At 42.9% G+C, this 20194-nt stretch overlaps 1 protein-coding gene across 1 annotated transcript in view; it reads left to right on the top strand.

The window, feature by feature from the left end:
* The window catches only part of zmat4a (zinc finger, matrin-type 4a), a 148874-nt gene that overhangs the window by 95392 nt on the left and 33288 nt on the right, over positions 1-20194 (top strand). Inside the window, exon 5 of the mRNA XM_021606382.3 lies at positions 8191-8412. Coding sequence (XP_021462057.3) covers positions 8191-8412 — 222 coding nt within the window. The remainder of the gene's footprint in view (positions 1-8190; positions 8413-20194) is intronic.

The following is a 20194-nucleotide window of genomic DNA, read 5'->3' as shown; positions in this document are numbered from 1 at the left end:
TCAGTCCAAAAACTACAACCTTTTCCCTGAGCCTGAATTTGATGGATGTTTTCCCTAAACCTCAGAGCAGCTCAGTCGATACTGTAACATGTCACTGCTGCTGGGGGAGGTTGATATCCGTGATGTAACAACAAGCAGACACAGTCAAAACCACTCAGACGCCTTTGCCCAGCTCCTCTGCCCAGGCTGTACATTTTATGGTTCAACTGGTTAGCACATTAGGCTCCTGTCACAAAAATAATAACTGACACATTTTGGTTATTCTTTCCTTCCGAATGGCATTTGACCAAAATGCCTGTCTCAGAAGTTATTTGGGTTGTCAAGAGGAAAAGCCGGCCTTGTTGACCCAAAGTGTCATGCAATTCATCTCTTTTTTACACTTGCTACTTAAACTTTAAACCAACCTGAAGAGTCTAATGACAATAATTTGCATTTATGAAATGTGCCTTGGGGATCTGAGTGTTTTTGTTTGGTAGCCTAGTGGGTACTGTAAATGTCACAGCCACAATTATTAATGACATAAAGAGCTGCCCTTTATAAATGATTCAGGAAATGGTTGACAGGACAAATGCTGATAACTTCACAAGCTATGAATATCAGCATGATGATGATACCATGGTAGAAAACAGAGTTTGATTGTAGATTATTAGCTTCGGCCACCTCCATTATTGATAAAGAGGAGAAAAAAGACTGTATTAAATAAATAATATTAACACTGAGCTATATTGTATGCTCAAACAAATGGGGAAATTATATGATTTTACACTAACACAACTGCTCAGAGAAAGACGTTTTATTTAACAAGTCATCTTTTATTTAAAAAATTAAGATCGGTGTCAAAATGATTGGCACCCCTGTTTTCATTACTTTGTGCCCCCTCCTCTTGAAGGATAATGGCACTGAGCCTTTTTCTATCATGTTTAGTGAGATTGGAAAACACATTGGGAGGGATCTTATACCAGAACCTTTGATCTGTACTTATGGTCTGCCCTCTTCAATTCAAACCACAGGTTTTCAATGGGGTTCAAGTTAATTGTTGCCAATGAACAATTTCTTTGTGGATTTTGATGTGTGCTTGGGGTTATTGTCTTGCTGGAAGATCCATTGTGGCCAAGTTTCAACCTCCTGGCAGAGGCAAATAGGTTTTTTGGCTAAAATGTCCTGGTACTTGGAAAAGTTCATGACGCCGTTGACCTTAACAAGGGCCCCAGGATCAGTGGAAGTAAAACAGACCCATAACATCAAAGATCCAAAGCCATATTTTACAGTAGTTGGTTCTCTTCACATGCATCCTTCTTTCGATGCCAAACCTACCACTGATTTTTATGGCCAAATGGCTCTATTTCCGTCTCATCTGACCATAACACCAAGTCCCAACTAAGTCCCAATGCCATTTAGCAAAGTCCAGGCGTTTAAATGTTGGTTACACTCAATAAAGGCCTTTTTCTGGCAACCCTTCCAAACAGCCTATTGGCATGGAGGTGGTGTCTGATTGTACATTTGTAGACCCCAAGGTGCGACTAAGTTTGGTAATTCTCTAACTGTGGCCCTTGGATTTCCCTTTGCTTCCCGAACCATCTTCCTCACTGTGCGTGGGGAAAAAATACACATGCATCCTTCTCCAGTAAGTTTACCACTGTTTCAATGATTTTAAGCTTCTTAATTATTGCCCTAATAATGGTAAACGGTATGTTAGGTTTTTCTTGCATTTTTTTTAGCCTATTGTTGGTTTTATGAAGGTCAATAACCATTTGTCTCTTTTTGTTTGTGAGTTATTTGCAGCTCTACTTATTTTTAGGTGACACTTTAAAGAGCAACAACTGTTGGAACTGATGTTATCTATTTATATATATATATATATATATATATATATATATATATATATATATATATATATATATGAGAGAGAGAGAATGCATGCAGGGGCATGCATCTACCTTCAAATTGATCAGAGGCTATGTAAAGAACCACTGCCCTAGATTTGACAAAAAAAATGACTTTATTTTCAGCTTGAATTTGATGGATGTTTTCCCTAAACCTCAGAGCAGGTCAGTCGATACTGTAACATGTCACTGCTGCTGGGGGAGGTTGATATCCGTGATGTAACAACAAGCAGACACAGTCAAAACCACTCAGGCGCCTTTGCCCAGCTCCTCTGCCCAGGCTGTACATTTTATAGTTCAACTGGTTAGCACATTAGGCTCCTGTCACAAAAATAATAACTGACACATTTTGGCAGTTATTCTTTCCTTAACCTCAGAAGTTATTTGGGTTGTCAAGAGGAAAAGCCGGCCTTGTTGACCCAAAGTGTCATGCTATTCATCTCTTTTTTACACTTGCTACTTAAACTTTAAACCAACCTGAAGAGTCTAATGACAATAATTTGCATTTATGAAATGTGCCTTGGGGATCTGAGTGTTTTTGTTTGGTAGCCTAGTGGGTACTGTAAATGTCACAGCCACAATTATTAATGAGATAAAGAGCTGCCCTTTATAAATTATTCAGGAAATGGTTGACAGGACAAATGCTGATAACTTCACAAGCTATGAATATCAGCATGATGATGATACCATGGTAGAAAACAGAGTTTGATTGTAGATTCTTAGCTTCGGCCACCTCCATTATTGATAAAGAGGAGAAAAAATACTATTAAATAAATAATATTAACACTGAGCTATATTGTATGCTCAAACAAATGGGGAAATGATATTATTTTACACTAACACAACTGCTCAGAGAAAGACATTTGATTTAACAAGTAATCTATTATAAAACATTGGGAGGGATCTTAGACCAGAACCTTTGATATGCGCTTATGGATAGACCTCTTCAATTCAAACAACAGGTTGTTAATGGGGTTCATGTTAATTGTTGCCAATTAACAATTTCTTTGTGGATTTTGATGTGTGCTTGGGGTTATTGTCTTGCTGGAGATCCATTGTGGCCAAGTTTCAACCTAATGGCAGAGGCAAATAGGTTTTTGGCTAAAATGTGCATGGGGAAAACATACATATGCATCCTTCTCCAGTCAGTGAGAGAGCGAGAGAGAGTGAGAGAGAGAGAGAGAGAGAGAGAGGTCCTAACCCCCGTCCCCCGTCCCCCCCCCCCGTCCCCAAAAAAACAACCTCTGGTCCATACATAACACCTGGTGTCTTCTGCCCCAATGTCATAGGTTAGTTTCTGAAATACATGTTCAACCTTTCAGGGGGGTTGTCTTTCTCTTGCAGGATAATGACGACGTACAGGTGAGTCTACAGTCACATTGTCGCTGAGTCTGAGTGGTGATGGTGTATGCCCAGACTGGTGCCCAACAGTACCCTGAGTAGGCGCTCTGGCTTTCCAAATGTGTAGGTTGCTGTAGTGGATGTTCAGGTGATGGCTCGTAATCATGTTTTTTTTTTTTTTTTAATTATTTTACCTTTATTTAACTAAGCAAGTCAGTTAAAAACAAATTCTTATTTTCAATGACAGCCTAGGAACAGTGGGTTAATTGCCTTGTTCAGGAGCAGAACGACAGATTTTTACCTTGTCAACTCAGGGAATCGATCGTGCAACCTTTCGGTTACTAGTCCAACGCTCTAACCACTCGGCTACTTGCCGCCTCATGTTAGGTCTCCAGTAGCTGATCTGGGTTTGTGACTTGACATGCGTCATCTCTGTGGTTGGTTCTTGGCAACAGTTGATCCACGTGTCCTCCGATGTGTGAGCTATGTAGAACACAGGACCTGTTTGTGCGGCCACTGTTGCTGGTTTCCACTTTGGTCCATTGCAGTAGTTCCGAGCAATAACTCTCTCCAGCTCTGAAGCTTCTGTCTTTTGCTTTGCTCCGCCTCTCCACCTGCGCTCTCTCTTGTGTCTGCACAACCTGTTAAGTCTTTGGAGGTCTCACTTTGGCTGTAGCATGTTGCATGGGGGATACAACAGGAAGGTGTTTTACTGTGTGCGTTGACTATGACGGAGAACATATGATCCTCCAGTGGGCCAGCTTAGTCTATGTGGACTTTCTGCCAAGGCTCCTCTGGGAAGTCCCATGGGTGTAGTGGCGCTAGCTGAGTTATGTTCCTCATCTTTTGACATGGGGAACATGACTTGGCCTTGTCTTCGATAGCTGCATCCAAATCTGGCCACCAAAATTAGCTGCATGCAATCTCCTTCATTTGCACCATGCCACACTGCCCTGAATGGAGTTCTTCAAGCACCTGCCTTCTCAGTGGTGGTGGTATGATAACTCAAAAGCCCCATAGCAAGCGTCCAGACTAAACTGTGTCACCCTTTCTGGCGAGAAATAACTGGATTGGTGTGGGTCAACTTTTTCAGTTGGACGGACGTAACTGGGGCATTCATCACTTCCTTGAAGTAGAAGATTTCAGCCTGGGAGGGCTCAGTGTGTGTGACAGGTAAGAGACACCTTGAGAGGCCGTCTGCATTGCAGACGGTCCCTGATGTGAGTAATTGGCCTCTCTGCACCTGATGGCATGATGTATGAGACAACAGCACCATAAGGCAATGTGTCACATGCCAACTGTAATGGCAAGTTGGGGTAGAAGTGGATTAGGGCCTCTGACTGAGTTAAGGCTGTTTTCTCTTTCTTGAAAGCCTCCTCACATCTGTCCACTTCCAAGGTTTGGTTTTGTTCAAAAGTTAATGTGGTGGCTTTAGCATGTTAGCTAGGTTCAGCATACACTTTGCGTAGCACGCCAGGTGTCCTAAGAATGATTCACGTTCCGTGGGGATGGAGCTTCCGCGACGGCCTTCACCTTTGATGGCCCCTTGTGGAACCCCCGAACTGTCAATGACGTGGCCCAGATATTCAACAGGCCGGGAAAACTTGCATTTGTCCTTCTGGACCCTGCGACCGTACTCCTCCAGTCTCTGTAGTGTAGTGGCCAGGTTTCTCAGGTGCTCCTACTCATCTTTGCCAGTGATTAGTAGATCATCGAGGTAACAATGGACCCTGGTGAGCCTGCTCAGTATCTGTTCCACAGCTCTCTGAAACAAGGCCGGAGTTGAGGTGATTCCAAAAGGAAGCCTCTGATACCTGTACAGTCCTTTGTGAGTCACTATAGTCAACAGTTCCTGTGACTCTTGGTCACAACATGCGTCTGTAGATAGGCCTGACATAAGTCTATCTTACTGAATTTCTGTTCTCTAGCTAAACCAGAAAAGTGGTTGTCAGTGAGGGTTAGTGGATATTTTTCAGCAGTCAGATGGGGTTAACGGTAACTTTGAAATCGCCACAGAGTCTGAATGATCCATATTTTTTCATGACTGGAACGACGGGTGTAGTAGCCCACTCACTAACATTCACTGGATGTAATACTCCACTCTCGACTAGTCTGTTTGGCTCAGTTTCAATTTATGGTTTCATGGTGTATGGGACAGGTCTAGCTTTGAAGCATTTTGGCTTGCTGTCTGGTTTCATGGTCCTTTAACTGTTGTGTTTTTCATACTGCCAAGTTCTCCATTGAACACATCTGCATGTTTTCTCAATATCCCTTGTAGGTTTGTGTCCTCCAACCATGTGAATTTCCTGCCAGTTTGGCTTAATCTTTTCCAGCCATGTGTGTCCTTGCAAAGCTCGATGGTTGCCTTTCACAATGTAGAGTGGTAGCTTTACCTTCTGTTTGTTGAGCTCCACTGTAACTATCATGCTTCCTCTCACTGGAACAGTCTCACCAGTGTATGTTTTCCGTGTCATCTTCATGGGCTGTGGTGTGAGGTGATGTAGTTTCTCCTTGTATACGGCCTCAGAGAGAAAATATACGGCTGCTCCAGTGTCCATTTGTATCCCTACTGCTTTTCCATCCAGTAGCGGAGTCACCCAGTATCCATGTCCAAGATTCGTCCCCTTCAGACAGGTTATCACTTTGTTCATCCTCTGTGTGATTTTATGCACTTTCTTTTTGTACTTCCTGAAGTCGCTTTTCCTTTGTTCAGTACTTTTGTTTGATTGTGTATTTTTGTTTTCAAATACACGTTTTTATATGCACAAACACTCCTCTGCTTGGTGACCTGCTTTCCCACAGTGATAGAATGGCTTGCCACCTACTGCGTTTAAAAAAAAAATCCATAGACACCTTCTGCACTTGGCTGCTGTGTGTCTTTCTTTGCCATTTCCATTGACGTACTCACTTCTATTGCACTCTGCAATGTTAAGTTGCTCTCAATCAAAAGGCGTTTCTGAATTGCCTCGCTGCGCATTCCACACACTAACCTATCACGTATAGTGTCACTCAGTGATCGCCCAAATTCACAGTGTTTGTTTAACTGTTTCCATACAGCCACAAATGATGAGATTGACTCCCCCTCCTCAAAATTTGGCACAACTACTCATTCTTTCATTTCTCTTCAGTCAAAATGTTCTGTGTAAGAACTCCATTGTTCCAACCAGTGCAGACATTTTCAGTTTTTTTTGCTTCTCACACTTTTTAGATGGTCCCTCACTCCCTAAATTTTTTTCTTCTTCTTTTCACTCACAGCGATTACACTTTCTCCCACAGCAAAACTCTTCTTCTCCCTCCAGGCTAGCTACTGTAGCATCACTCTTGACTGGCTTGCGCCATGTTTTCTTTGCGTCTTTCTACAGCAATTATTTGTTTTGTTTTTTACTGAGACTTTCTGCTGAAAATAATGAACACCAATGTGAGAACGTTTCTTCCTCGTCGCCAATTTTGTTGACTAGCACATTGCATTACTTATACAACTAATATAAGGACAGGACGTGAAACAGGAGTAGAAAATAGGGGCTTTGTTTAACGCATTTCACAGAACAAAACACTCCCAAGCATTCAAATGTACATAAGCAGGGGGGGGGGTGTTTCAGTTGCCCTAAAAGGAGAAACTAGAATCTCAACACACGAGGGACGCACTTCTCTTAGATTATGTGAAAGGAAGCTGAAAGACACAATTAGAGACAATATATGTTAGGAATCAGCATGTCTGTTTGAGTAACACTAAAAGAAAAGAGGGAAAATGCTTTGTCATATTTATGAAAATTATATCTCTTCTTGAAATGAATATGTTTGTGGTTCTCCTTTGTTCCCTGGCTCTAATAACACCATCATCATTATCATCCCCCACAAAATGATATACATTTCACACTCTTTGATTTTCAACTCCTACAGCCACTTAATTCCATGCTGTCATCCTCTTTTCTGCTGCAGCAGTTAATTGCCTGAATTATATGCTGTCTAAACCAAGGGCTTTGTTATCAACTCATATGTGCCTTTAAGGCCTATAGGTGACAAAACAGTGAGAAATATACACAGTGTGATTGTAGCCACTCCAGATCAAAAGCGTTTTCCTACACCACCTTTTCTATTGTTTTCAGTGCCCCAGTTTTTAACTTCCTGATACTATATTTAAACAGCTGGTAGTTTATAGTATCAAAGGGGTCTTTGAGTACCACTTTTTTAAGCTAATATTCTATAGGAATGCTACCAGTTCTATACTGCAGTGTACATATCCATGACCTGCCAGTCTTCACTGTAAAAGTTCTGACTTGAAGATGAGCATGAATTGCTATACTGTAGCATATCATTATTAACAGCATGGCTAAAGAACATGGTGCTGACATTTGTGTTTCTGCACTGCAACTCTGACTGGCCATGACGCTCACAAGAGATACCACTGCATCACAGTGGTCCGTAATGTGATCTGATGCTTTCTAACGGGACTTTTGTAAATGTTAACTTATGAAGGGTGGGCCAAGTGTTAAAACTGGATAACTTGATAGCAAAATCCTATGTCGGAAAATGTAGCGCTGCGCGATCTGATGTTTGTTCAGGGTTAATGGTGGTATCCATGCATGAAGGCATATTGTACACAAGAAGTCAACATTAAGTAGAGCAGGGTGTTTTTTTCCAGTTGCCAAGTTTGATTTAGGATTTCTTCTTCATGCTTGGGATGGAGTTAACAGCTTGTTATTGGTGGGGGTCGAATAGGAATAGCCAGAGCCAAAGTGATCAGCGCTCATTTCATGCCTCACATTTTGCCTCCTGGCAAGAAAGCTTGTTCCTTTACCAACCTTTGTTTTCTTCCTTGAGTTTTGTTCCTAGGACTTTTTTTAGCTGACGGATCAAAAAAACAACAACATCGGTCTGTGTTTTGGTCTAGAGAGTGTTGTCAAACAGCAGAGCAATGTTGATGTGAACTCCCCTGTTTGCGTTTCCTGTTTTTCTGTCCAATCAGAGGCTCCGCCCAGTCCCGTGAAAAGCTCCCCAGAAACGACCCCAGTGACCTCTCCTCGGCAGCGCAGGGACTCGGACCGCTACTGCCAGCTATGCAACGCCTGGTTCAACAATCCGGGCATGGCGCAGCAGCACTATGACGGCAAGAAGCACAAGAAAAACGCAGCTCGTGCCGACCTCCTGGAACAGCTGGGCAAGACCCTGGACATGGGAGAGATGAAAGGTACAGAACAGAACAGGGAAGGCCTGAGGCAGACCAGATAACCTGGCAGAGACTCTCTGTCTCTCACACATGCGTACACACACACACGTAGCACAGATAACCATGCAGCTCACTGCCTCCTCCCCTCACCCCTACCCCATAACAGCCAGGATTGTTAGTTACTGTTGCCTCTGTGTGTAGTAACATTATATAAGTGTATGTGTAGTAACATTGTTATATGTAATAACACAGGAAGAGATGACAAGGTGTCATGTAAGAAGATAGGACACTGTCTGCTAGTGATAGGGGGGAAAAAATCGAGACAGTTACATAGCGGATATTATTTTTGACGATATATCGTACCGTATCGTTTTGACAACTTTGCAGTATTATTTTTGTGCTATTTGGCTGTATCTGCACCAGAACTCCAGTATTTTTCCTTCATATCTTGTTCTCCATCTTATTTTTAAATAGGGAGCCGGGTCTCCTGTGTGGCACAACGCAGTGTTGCAGCATCATTTCAGCCTGGGGTTCAATCAACGGCCGTGACCGGGTGTCCCAAAGGGCGGTGCACAATTGGCCCAACATCGTCCTGGTTAGGGGAGGGTTTGGCCGGGGGGCTATACTCGAATCATCACGATCCTCCACCCTGACTTCGGTCGTCAGTTGAACAGTATTTCCTCCAACACATTGGTGCAGCTGGCTTCCGGGTCAAGCGAGCGGGTGTTAAGAAGCGCGGCTTGACAGGTCATCTTTCGTAGGACGGATGACTCGACCTTCGCCTGTTGAGGAGTTGCAGTGATGAGACAAGATCTTAATCACAAAATTGGGGAGAAAAGGGGGTAAAAATGACAAAAATAATAATAAAATAAAATTGGGAGCCAATTTGTTTTCAGCTCTTTTATTTCCATAATTTATCAAAACTCGTTTTCTCATGGCTCGCTCTTGTCCCTCTGCAGCAGACATTTGGTGAGCAATATTTTTGGATCATCGAAGTGCAATAAAATCACATTATTGAATCAAAATACAGATAGAATCATGAGATTTTCAATACATATCGTATTGTGAGGTCCCTGGCGATTCCCAGCCCTACTGTCTACTAGAGTTCATCCAGTATGGAGACATATGCATGTACACTACTGTTTTTCGCAGTATGAGGTGTTTAAAGCCTTCGAAGTAGGCCTAGGGGAAATACAAGACACAAATGAACTCTTTCAAGCTTTGTATTCCTCATGTAATAGATAATATATCAGTATCAGCTAAATTTAATGCAAAACTACTTTTGGAAAACCTGACTCACCATTTGTGATACCCATATCTTGAGATAGCACAGCATATGTCAAAATGGGGTCAATATGTAATATATATTTGTTTGTACACTTCATGGCATTTGTTACGCTCTTTAGTATGGCATTATCCGTTATTAAATGGGGGGCTAAGGAGGTCCACTTTCCTCTGATGTTAATGTGAGACTTCTATTTCTCTGGTTGTGTTGCATGCATCCCTCTTGACTTGGCTAGTGTCTGCTTCTACGCCAACCAGAGAGAGCTACAGTGGAGAGGCTCAGCGTCTCTTTTAAGTACCAGGACACGACAAGCCTATTTCGGGCTGTTAATTTTGGAGTGGGGAGGGGGAATGGTGCCCTCTTTCTCTCTTATTGTCTCCTACCCACAATATGTCAATAACAATTACAGAGTATTATTCCAGCATGCTGCTGCAGTGCTGTGGGACCCAGGGGGTTGTAAAGTTAAGTAGTGCATGAGCAGACATAATGTGGGATGTCTCTTTGGTCATGTCTGATTGGAGATGTAGCTTAGCCTCCTTCACTCCTGGTCTTATTTAGGTTGGCTCTGCGTTGCCGGGGACCTGCACTGTGCCATCCAATCAGTGAGATGTACTGTATGTCTCTTCAGTCACATCTGATTGGAGATGTACTCTAGGCCTGGTTGATACTTATGGCTGATTGGTTGGCTCTGCTTTGTAAGGGACGAATGGGGAGGCACCGTGCTGCCCAGTCACATCTGATTGAAGATAAAGCCTAGTCCAAGCCCTACTCCTAACTCCCAAACTTGTTATTTCTACATAGGGTTGGTTGATGGGCTCTGCATTGCCAGCGATGAATTGGGAGGCTTCACCTGCACCTTCTCAGGGATAGCTGCATTTCTTTAGGAAGGTTTTCCTTGTAATGACTGTGACCTGTGGTTGTCTTAGCTACCTTAGTTGAATGCACTGACTAACTGGCCTAAATGTAAAATGCACTGTGTTGTCCAATCACTGAGATGCATGAGTATGAGGAGGAATGTACACACTTCTTACAATTTTATTCCATGTTTCACATGTGCAACATTTCCTTTGAGGATTTACCCCAGTGTTTTACCCAAAAGCTCAGACGTTCCGTTTCCTATCGATGCGGGCTGGCACCCGTATCTCACTAGGCCATGGCTCCGGCAAACCTGCTCTAACTGGGAGCCAAGGCAACGCTCGGGGTACTTATCAGCCTGCATTTACATAACAATGGCTAGGTGTGAACTTGAACACCTTCTAACAAACCAACAGTCTTGAATGATGCGGAGGTTATTGGTTCTGCTCGCCACAAGTCTTTAGAGTCACTCTCCTGACAGAAACACAATAACACTAGACCTACATTAACATAAAACACTGGCGGCTCACTGGTGTGGGGGTAAGTCTCAATGGAAAAGCACCAATATAGTACTTTGTCATCATGTATTATGCCCTGTTTGGGGTCATTTAAAGTTATTGATGGAGATTCATGAATATTCACGCTTGATGTTAACTTGAGTCTTTGCCGACTCGACACTTTGAACTGCGTGATCGTTTCAAGTTAAGTATAATGCCTCGTACTTCCCCTAAAACAGTGCTCGTTTTTCAGACGGTCCCGCCCCTGAATAACTCTTGAATGCTTCCTCCCAGACAGGCTCCGCTTATGGACTGAGGACTTGCCTATTCTCTGTGAAATAGATGAGCCATAACTCAAAGCCAGAGTGTTTCGCCAACGTCACTATAGTCATAATGGGTGGCTGGAAATGGAAGCATGGAGATGCAGTATTCAGCACCCACAGTCTAATGAGCGTTTCTCTCCGGCGATTATCAATTAGTAATGAAGTGGCAAATCATCCTAACAGGCAGGACTAGCATTGTGTGGATGGGGATGGAGAGGGAAGGGGGAGCAGGAGCAGCCAGGGCACAGTGCAGCGGGCAGGGATGGGCTGGGCTGCTTAATTCATAGGCCTGCCAGCACAGCTCTGCAGTCCTATCTTTCACACAAAGAGTTACTACCTAGAGCACTTCTACTATTTCCTCTTTTCTCTCTGTCTCTGTGACTCCGGCCTGCCGCCGAATGAAATAGCACTTCTATTTTATTTATTTATTTATCTTTCTCGGTCTTTCTTCATTTTTGTCCTGTTCTTGCCCACTGTGTTCTCTGATGTTGGATGGCGATTAAACAAACAGCTGTAGATGGATATCTGGTGGTTCTGACTGAAGGTTTTCAAGCAGGTGATGAAATATTCCTTGAATACCTATTGAGATTTGATTTCCATTTGAGAGATTCCTGTACAATTGGCTGGTGGTTATACAGCACAGTAGTGGTGTTGTTTCTGAGAAGGGAGTGTGTGAGAGCATTCTGCCGTGTATATATATTCTGTGTCCCAAATGGCACCTTATTCCCTTTATAGTGCACTACTTTTGACCGGCCCATTAGTACTCTGTGCTGTGTACTGTAAAGGAGGACCCTCCAGGAGAGGACCTGCCCACCTCCCACACTCCTCCATCTGTGCTCCCATTTCACCCTCTGTTTGTTACCCATGCTAAACCCTACTAACCTCACTCTATGATCCTCTGGGTTCAGCCATGTGCTCGGGGTTTCAGATTTCCCTACAGAGCTGAGACTTCATGGAGCTTTGTAGAGCTACGCTAGCTACTGCACTGCCTGCCTCTAAAGCAGGGATTAATCCCCCCCCAACAACAGAAAATACTGTTGCGAGTTAGAATAGTAGAATACACAAGGTGCAATTTCAAAAATTGGTTGTGCATCAGAAGTTTTTCCTCATGTTATGTAAGTCACTGATAGTAGGTCAATTAGCCCATGTCAGCTAACATTTTTTAGATTGATAAGTTAGTTTTGCGGCCAGCTATCTAAACTTGTTATGATGGTCGCATGCATTGATTTTGTTAGTCAGTCTCACTCATATTATATTATACTCACATAATATTAAAAATGGCAAACATTTATCTCCACCCTATGGCAAAATTTGTAGAATTACAGCAAATTTGTTATAAAAGTGCATAATCTTCTCTCCGCCCCATGGCAAAATGTGTAGAATTGCAGTAAACTTGCTTTAAAATGTAAAAACATTCTCTCCGCTTCCAAGAGTGGGGCCACTTAAATGTTTTACCCATCAATGTTGCCCACCCCTTTTCTAAAGGATTTGTGTAAATGTTTCATAGCTAGCTACCTGTAAACACTATACAGCACCATAAAGTGGTCTAGGCTATAACATAGGAGTTTGTGTAATCTGTATGTTTCATAACTAGCTATACCTGCATACGAGGACCTCTGCTCCACTAGGAGCTGAAAGGAATAACTATACTTGCATACAGTACCTCAAAGTGGTCTATAGCATAGGGACTTATGTTATCTAATTGTGCTGTACGGTGTGGAGTGTAAACTTGACTGTATAGGACATCAGCGTATTGTATAATGTCAAGGATTTAACCTTTTAGAGGACTTGACAAGGTAGAACCTATTGACTCATTGTGTGCATCCCAAATGGCACCCTATTCCCCATATAGTGCACTACGTTTGACCAGAGACGTATGGGCCCTGTTTGAAAGTAGTGTGCACTATATAGGGAATAGGGTGTAAAAATACACATCATCTCCGTATATCAATTAAAGTAATGTAGGGAAAATGTAAACAAGATCCAAGACAGTCCAACCTATTCCAGTTAGTTCATGATGTACAATAGGCAACTTTCCCCCTGAATTCCTGCAGTCTATTTTAGGGAATGCCCATGGTGCTCTTTTTCTTTATGAAGTCATTTTTGGAAGATACAGAAGATGATGAATGGTGCGAGTCGCATTCCAGAACAGGTTTCCCTGGATAAAGAGCAGCAATTCTTCTTATTGTTATTATTATAATCTAAAACATAAATATAGATTGTACATATAAGTTATTATTTTCCTTCTAAGAAATAACTACTTCTTTCTTATCATTCTTACTGTTATCATCTAAAATGTTTAAATAGCTTTGGGTTATGGAGGAGGTGCATTAGCTACATTCAATCTGAATATAATACTGTTTGTTGCTGTGAGATTCTGTGCTCGAAGTGTTGGACCACTGACTGAGTCTGAGAGACATTGTTCTATCTAGACTGGAGCACTGCAGTCATTTATAACAAGAGAAAGCGAGAAGAGGAGAGTGTGCCATTTTCTTCTTTCCAGTGCACAGGCAGATAATGGCAGTTCTCCTGGGGGCTTCCTCAGTGTAAGCTTGCTAACGCTGTGGACTGATGACACACATAGAATTGCTCTTGCTTTTATCTTCTATCTTTTTTTCTCTCCCTCCATCCACACTCATCATGTCACTGAGTGTGTGTCTCCCGAATGGCACCCTATTCCCTATTTAGTGCACCACTTTTGAACAGGACCTATAAAAGTAGTGCACTATATAGGGAATAGGGGTACTATTTCAGACGCATCCTGAGACTGCACTGCAACCCAGACCATTTTGTTGTAACTAACACTGTGTAAGGAGATTTAATCTTCTCTATGTCTCGTTTGCTTAGTCTATAACAGAACTGCTTACTGAGCAGAGAGGAGGACTGGACTGGTTTATCATGGTGATGCTGGGCCCTTAGCTTTGTCTGTCATAGAACCAATACTCATCAAAATGAAAAATAGGGGCCAGCACTCACTTGATTCATTTGTACTTGAAGTTTGTTATGTTTTTAATATTCTTTAAAAAGAAAAGACAAACCTGCACACTGCTCTTCCTAGTATTAAAGTTCTTTATTAAGCTTTATGTATCAGCCTCAAGGCCTTCTTCAGAGCTTTGGTTTGAGTGTTTGTAATTTCTACCTACAATTGAAGTCGGAAGTTTACATACACCTTAGCCAAATACATTTAAACTCAGTTTTTCGCAATTCCTGACATTTAGTCCTAGTAAAAATTCACTGTCTTAGGTTAGTTAGGAACACCACTTTATTGTAAGAATGTGCTTTTATTTCTTTCATCACATTCCTAGTGGGTCAGAAGTTTACATACACTCTATTAGTATTCCACAAGCTTCCCACAATAAGTTGGGTGAATTTTGGCCCATTCCTCCTGACAGAGCTGGTGTAACTGACTCAGGTTTGTAGGCCTCCTCGCTCGCACATGCTTTTTCAGTTCTGGCCACAAATTTTCAATAGGATTGAGGTCAGGGCTTTGTGACGGCCACTCCAATACCTTGACTTTGTTATCCTTAAGCCATTTTGCAACAACTTTGGAAGTATGCTTGGGGTCATGGTCCATTTAGAAGACCCATTTGCGACCAAGCTTTAACTTCCTGACTGATGTCTTGAGATGTTGCTTCAATATATCCACGTAATTTTCCATCCTCATGATGCCACCTATTTTGTGAAGTGCATCAGTCCCTTCTGCAGCAAAGCACCCCCACAGCATGATGCTGCCACCCCCGTGCTTCACGGTTGGGATCGTGTTCTTTGGCTTGCAAGCCTCCCCTTTTCCTCCAAACATAACGATGGTCATTATGGCCAAACAGTTCTATTTTTGTTTCATCAGACCAGAGCACATTTCTCCAAAAAAGTATGATCTTTGTCCCCATGTGCAGTTGCAAACCATAGTTTGGCTTTTTTATGGCGGTTTTGGAGCAGTGGCTTCTTCCGTGCTGAGTGGCCTTTCAGGTTATGTCGATATAGGACTCGTTTTACTGTGGATATACAGTTGATTCCTGACATTTAATCCTACTAAAAATTCCCTGTCATAGGTCAGTTAGAATCACCACTTTATTTTAAGTATGTGAAATGTCAGAATTATAGTAGAGATAATGATTTATTTCAGCTCCTGCAGCAAAGTACCCCCACAACATGATGCTGCCACCCCCATGCTTCACGGTTGGGATGGTGTTCTATGACTTGCAAGCCTCCCCCTTTTTCCTCCAAACATAACGATGGTCGTTACAGTTTCATCAGACCAGAGGCCATTTCTCCAAAAAGTACGATCTTTGAACCCATATCCATTTGCAAACCGTAGTCTGGCATTTTTATGGCGGTTTTGGAGCAGGGGCTTCTTCTTTGCAGGTTATGTATATAAGACTCGTTTTACTGTGGATATAGATACTTTTGTGCCTGTTTCCTCCAGCATCTTCACAAGGTCCTTTGCTGTTGTACTGGGATTGATTTGCACTTATCGCACCAATGTACTTCATCTCTAGGAGACAGAACGCGTCTCCTTCCTGAGCGGTATGACGGCTGCGTGGTCCCATGGTGTTTATACTTGCGTACTATTGTTTGTACAGATGAACGTGATACCTTCAGGCGTTTGGAAATTGCTCCCAAGGATGAACCAAACTTGTGGATTTCAACATTTTTTTCTGAGGTCTTGGCTGATTTCTTTTGATTTTCCCATGATATCCAGCAAAGAGACTGAATTTGAAGGTATGCCATGAAATACAGCCACAGGTACACCTCCAATTGACTCAAATTATGTCAATTAGCCTATCAGAAGCTTCTAAATCCATGACATCATTTTCTGGAATTTTCCAAGCTGTTTAAAGGCACTGTCAACTCAGTGTATGTAAACTTCTGACCCACTGGAATTGTGATACAATGAATTATAAGTGAAATAATCTATCTGTAAACAATTGTTGGAAAAGGGACTTGTGTCATGCATAAAGTAGATGTCCTAACCGACATGCCAATACTATAATTTGTTAACAAGACATTTGTGGAGTGGTTGAAAAACTAGTTTTAATGACTCCAACCTAAGTGTATGTAAACTTCTGACTTCAACAGTTTTTTCTTAAAACTGCGTTGTTGGTTAACGCTTCAAACACACCGACTGCGTCATTGCATCACTGCTGCATAACATTTTGCGCAGCTAGGTAACTATACTGATGCAGGTATCTTTTGCAAATGGTCGCATGCAGTTGGACACATGGAGGAGAGAATCATTTTCGCAGTATCCTCAAAACCGTGTCTTTTTGACACAACTGCTGACAGCTACAGGGACATAAACACAAAAAAATGCTGCTTGGAGACAAGTGTCCACGATAGTAGGATTGCCAGGTCAGTTTAGTAGTGAGCTTGTGCTAGATGTGGCTAGTTAGCGTTAGCAAGCTAGCTAACCTAGCTTGCTAACCTAGCCAATGAGGTGTGTGTGAAAGAAATAGTCAAATAAATTATGCTAGTTACTACCCTTGATAACTTTCCCAAATAATCATGTTTGAAAGTGTGTGAGTGTGTATGTTAGATAAATAGTAATAGAAATGGTAGATACTACTGTACCCTGATAATTTGGTCAGATAACCGTGTGTGTGTCTATGTGTACAGTAGGTGACATGTCCATGATAGCTATCTAATAACTATAGTTATGCTAGGTAATGGTTTGGCTTATCATGTTCATGTCTATGTAGAAGAAGAGTGTAGGAGGAAGTGGAGAGGACTCAGGGACAGGTATCAGAGAGAGAGAAGGGCAGAGAAAGATAAGAGGTCTGGGTCAGCAGCTTTCAAGCCAGCAGCCTTGGCGCTTCTGCCACATTCTTTCTTTTCTGGATCCATTTATTGTGCCTAGGGCAACGAGTGACAATTTTACAGCCAGACCCTCTACTACGTCATCCACAAGTGTTGTCGCCACCGGTGCATCAAGACCCTCAACGTCACCTACAAATGCGACCATCACCTCCACCGGTGGAGTGAGACCCTCTACAACAGGGGTGTCAAACTCAAATACCCAGTGGGCCAAAATGTAAAACCTGAACAAAGTCATGGGCCAACATTGAACAAATTAACCTTTTAATATGGACCCAAACAAGTTTTGCTTTAACATTGAATATGGAACAAGCATCGCTTATTACCATACAATATATAATTTAATAGTGGAGACATGCAAAATCGAATTTCAAATGAAAAAACACATCAATGGCATTCATTTATTAAATAAATAAAATGTAAATAAAAATTGTATGCCTCTTTTCTATTTGCAGCCTTCTGATTTAAATACCAAAATAAACTTTTTCCACTGGCTAATAATTTTACAAATAAAATGATAATAAATCAATCAACCATTCAAGCCCATGCCTTGTAGCAAGAAAAAGTGCATAAAGAAAACGTTAATTATTGCACACTGGTCCAATCTGATGTGCCCAAGCCAGATACCTGGCATCTCTTCTTGGATGCTAGTTCATCAATGTCTGGGCTCAAGCTCTGAGCTGAAGAAATCCTCAGTATCGAGCGAAGATGTTCATCAGTCAGACGTCTCCTGTGAGTTGTTTTGGTCATCTTCATCGAGGAGAAAAGTTGCTCGCATAGATAAGTGCTGCCGAACATGGAGAGCATCTGAGCAGCTTGGGTGCCGAGCTGAGGCATTGTGTCAGGGAGGAACCATGGAAACTGTGCGGCGCCCACAGCATCATACTTTGACTTCAGCGTGTCGTTGCACTGGAGTTCAATCAGCTCCATTTGGATGTTGGTTGGTGCATTTTCCACATCAACTGCGAAGGGATTACTAAGCAGTTCAAACTTGCATTTCTGGGCATCGAAGTCGGCAAATCACCGGCTAAACTCAGCGGCGAGAACACTGAGTTTTTCAGCAAACTGTGCGCATGGGAACACGGCGGTAGAGATCTGCGCTTTTATGGATTGGCAGCAGGGAAAATGGCAAGGGTTTCCTTGCAGCATCTGATTCTCCCACAGGCACAGTTTAGTTTTGAAGGCCCTCACTGCAGCGTACATGTCTGTGATGATGCGCCCCCGCCCCTGAAGCTGCAGGTTCAGCGCATCGAGATGGCTCGAGATGTCACAGAGAAAGGCCAGCTCACACAGGAACTTTTGCTCCCGGAGCTCTGCTGTATCCTTCCCTTTGGTTTCCAGGAATTGACATATTTCCTCACGCAGCTCGAAACATCTGTTCAGTACTTTTCCTCTGCTTAGCCATCTCACCTCTGTGTGATACGGCACGTCTGCGTATTCCGAACAACACTCCTCCAGAAAATATTTAAACTGGCGGTGATTTAGACCTTTGGCTCTTATAAAGTTAACTACCTGTGTTACTGTGGTCATAACATGTTCCATCTTTAGGGCTTTGGCACACAGTGCTTCCTGATGTATGATGCAGTGGTAAACAGTTAGCTCACCTGCACAGTTCTCTTCCCGCATCTTCTCCCGAACCATGCCCACCAGTCCACTCTTTTTACCGCACATCGCTGGCGCACCATCTGTCGTTAATCCAACGAGTTTATCCCACGGCAGCTTTATTTCAGTTACACATTTGGAAACCTCCTCAAAGATTTCCTTTCCTGTGGTTGTGCCATGCATTGATTTGAATCCTAATAGCTCCTCCGTAACACACAGATTTGAGTCCACTCCACGGATGAAGACTGACAGCTGAGCAGTATCAGATGCGTCGCAGCTCTCATCCACAGCGAGGGAGAACGCAACAAAATCTTTTCCCTTTTCCATCAGCTGGTCATACAGATTGGTGGCAAGATCACATGTGCGATCAGCTACTGTGTTCCTGCTCAGGCTCACGTTTGAAAATGCTTGTTTTTTCTCTGGGCATACGAGGTCACAAACCTTCATCATGCACTTTTTCATGAACTCTCCCTCATTAAAGGGCCGGGCTGATTTTGCGATCTCTGCTGCCACTATATAACTAGCCTTTACAGCAGCCTCGCTTTTTTAAACATATTCTGTTGTGAAACCAAACTTCTTTTCATCTCCTCTACTTTCTGGCTCCTTTGAGTCATGTCCAGGTCCTTGTATTTGTCATGGTGTTTCGTTTCATAGTGTCGTCTAATGTTGTACTCCTTACTTACAGCCACGTTGACTCCACAAACAAGACAAACAGGTTTGTCTTTTACATATGTAAACAGATATTCTGCCTCCCACTTGTCCAGAAAGCTTCTGTTTTCTGCCTTTCTTTTCGCCATTTTTGGGAAGGGTTAGCTCGCTGACAGTTGTAGCGTCTATGTTGCTATGACTACTGTCACAGAGGAGAGAGCGTTTCTGGGTCCTGTCCTGATTGGCGCGCGAAAACAGCAGAGCATTATGGGATTCGTAGTATTAGTGGTGAATGCGCTGTATAATACCGGCGGGCCAGCTCTAGTAGTAATTTGGTATTGTCTCGCGGGCCAAATATAATTACCCCGCGGGCCAAATTTGGCCCACGGGACAGAGTTTGACACCCATGCTCTACAACATCATCCACGAGTATGACCACCACCGACCGGTGCAGCCATGGAAGATGATGAAATGGAGGAAGCACCTCTGGATCTCGGACCACCTGAGATTATTATGAACCTCACGGAAGTGACCACTGAGGACCTCGTTGAACAGGATGTGGCCGTGGAGAGAAACAGAGAGAAACGAAGAGGAACAACGTCACACCAGGCGTTATCGGAGGTACCAGCCCCCAGATCCACTCAACTCATTTCAGGAGAGGCTCCTCCAAGCCGTCGAGAGGGATGCAGCCCAACCTGATGATCACAGGAAGGAGACCCTCTTTGCCATGAGCCTGGTGCAGACACTGAAGAGGCTGCCTCAGCAAAGAAAAGCAGCAGTCA

Source organism: Oncorhynchus mykiss, chromosome 6, assembly GCF_057628025.1.
Source record: "Oncorhynchus mykiss isolate SJ-2025 chromosome 6, ASM5762802v1, whole genome shotgun sequence".
NCBI lineage: Eukaryota > Metazoa > Chordata > Actinopteri > Salmoniformes > Salmonidae > Oncorhynchus > Oncorhynchus mykiss.
The sequence above is the reverse complement of the archived record's forward strand: the minus strand, read 5'-3'. Positions and strand labels throughout refer to the sequence as shown.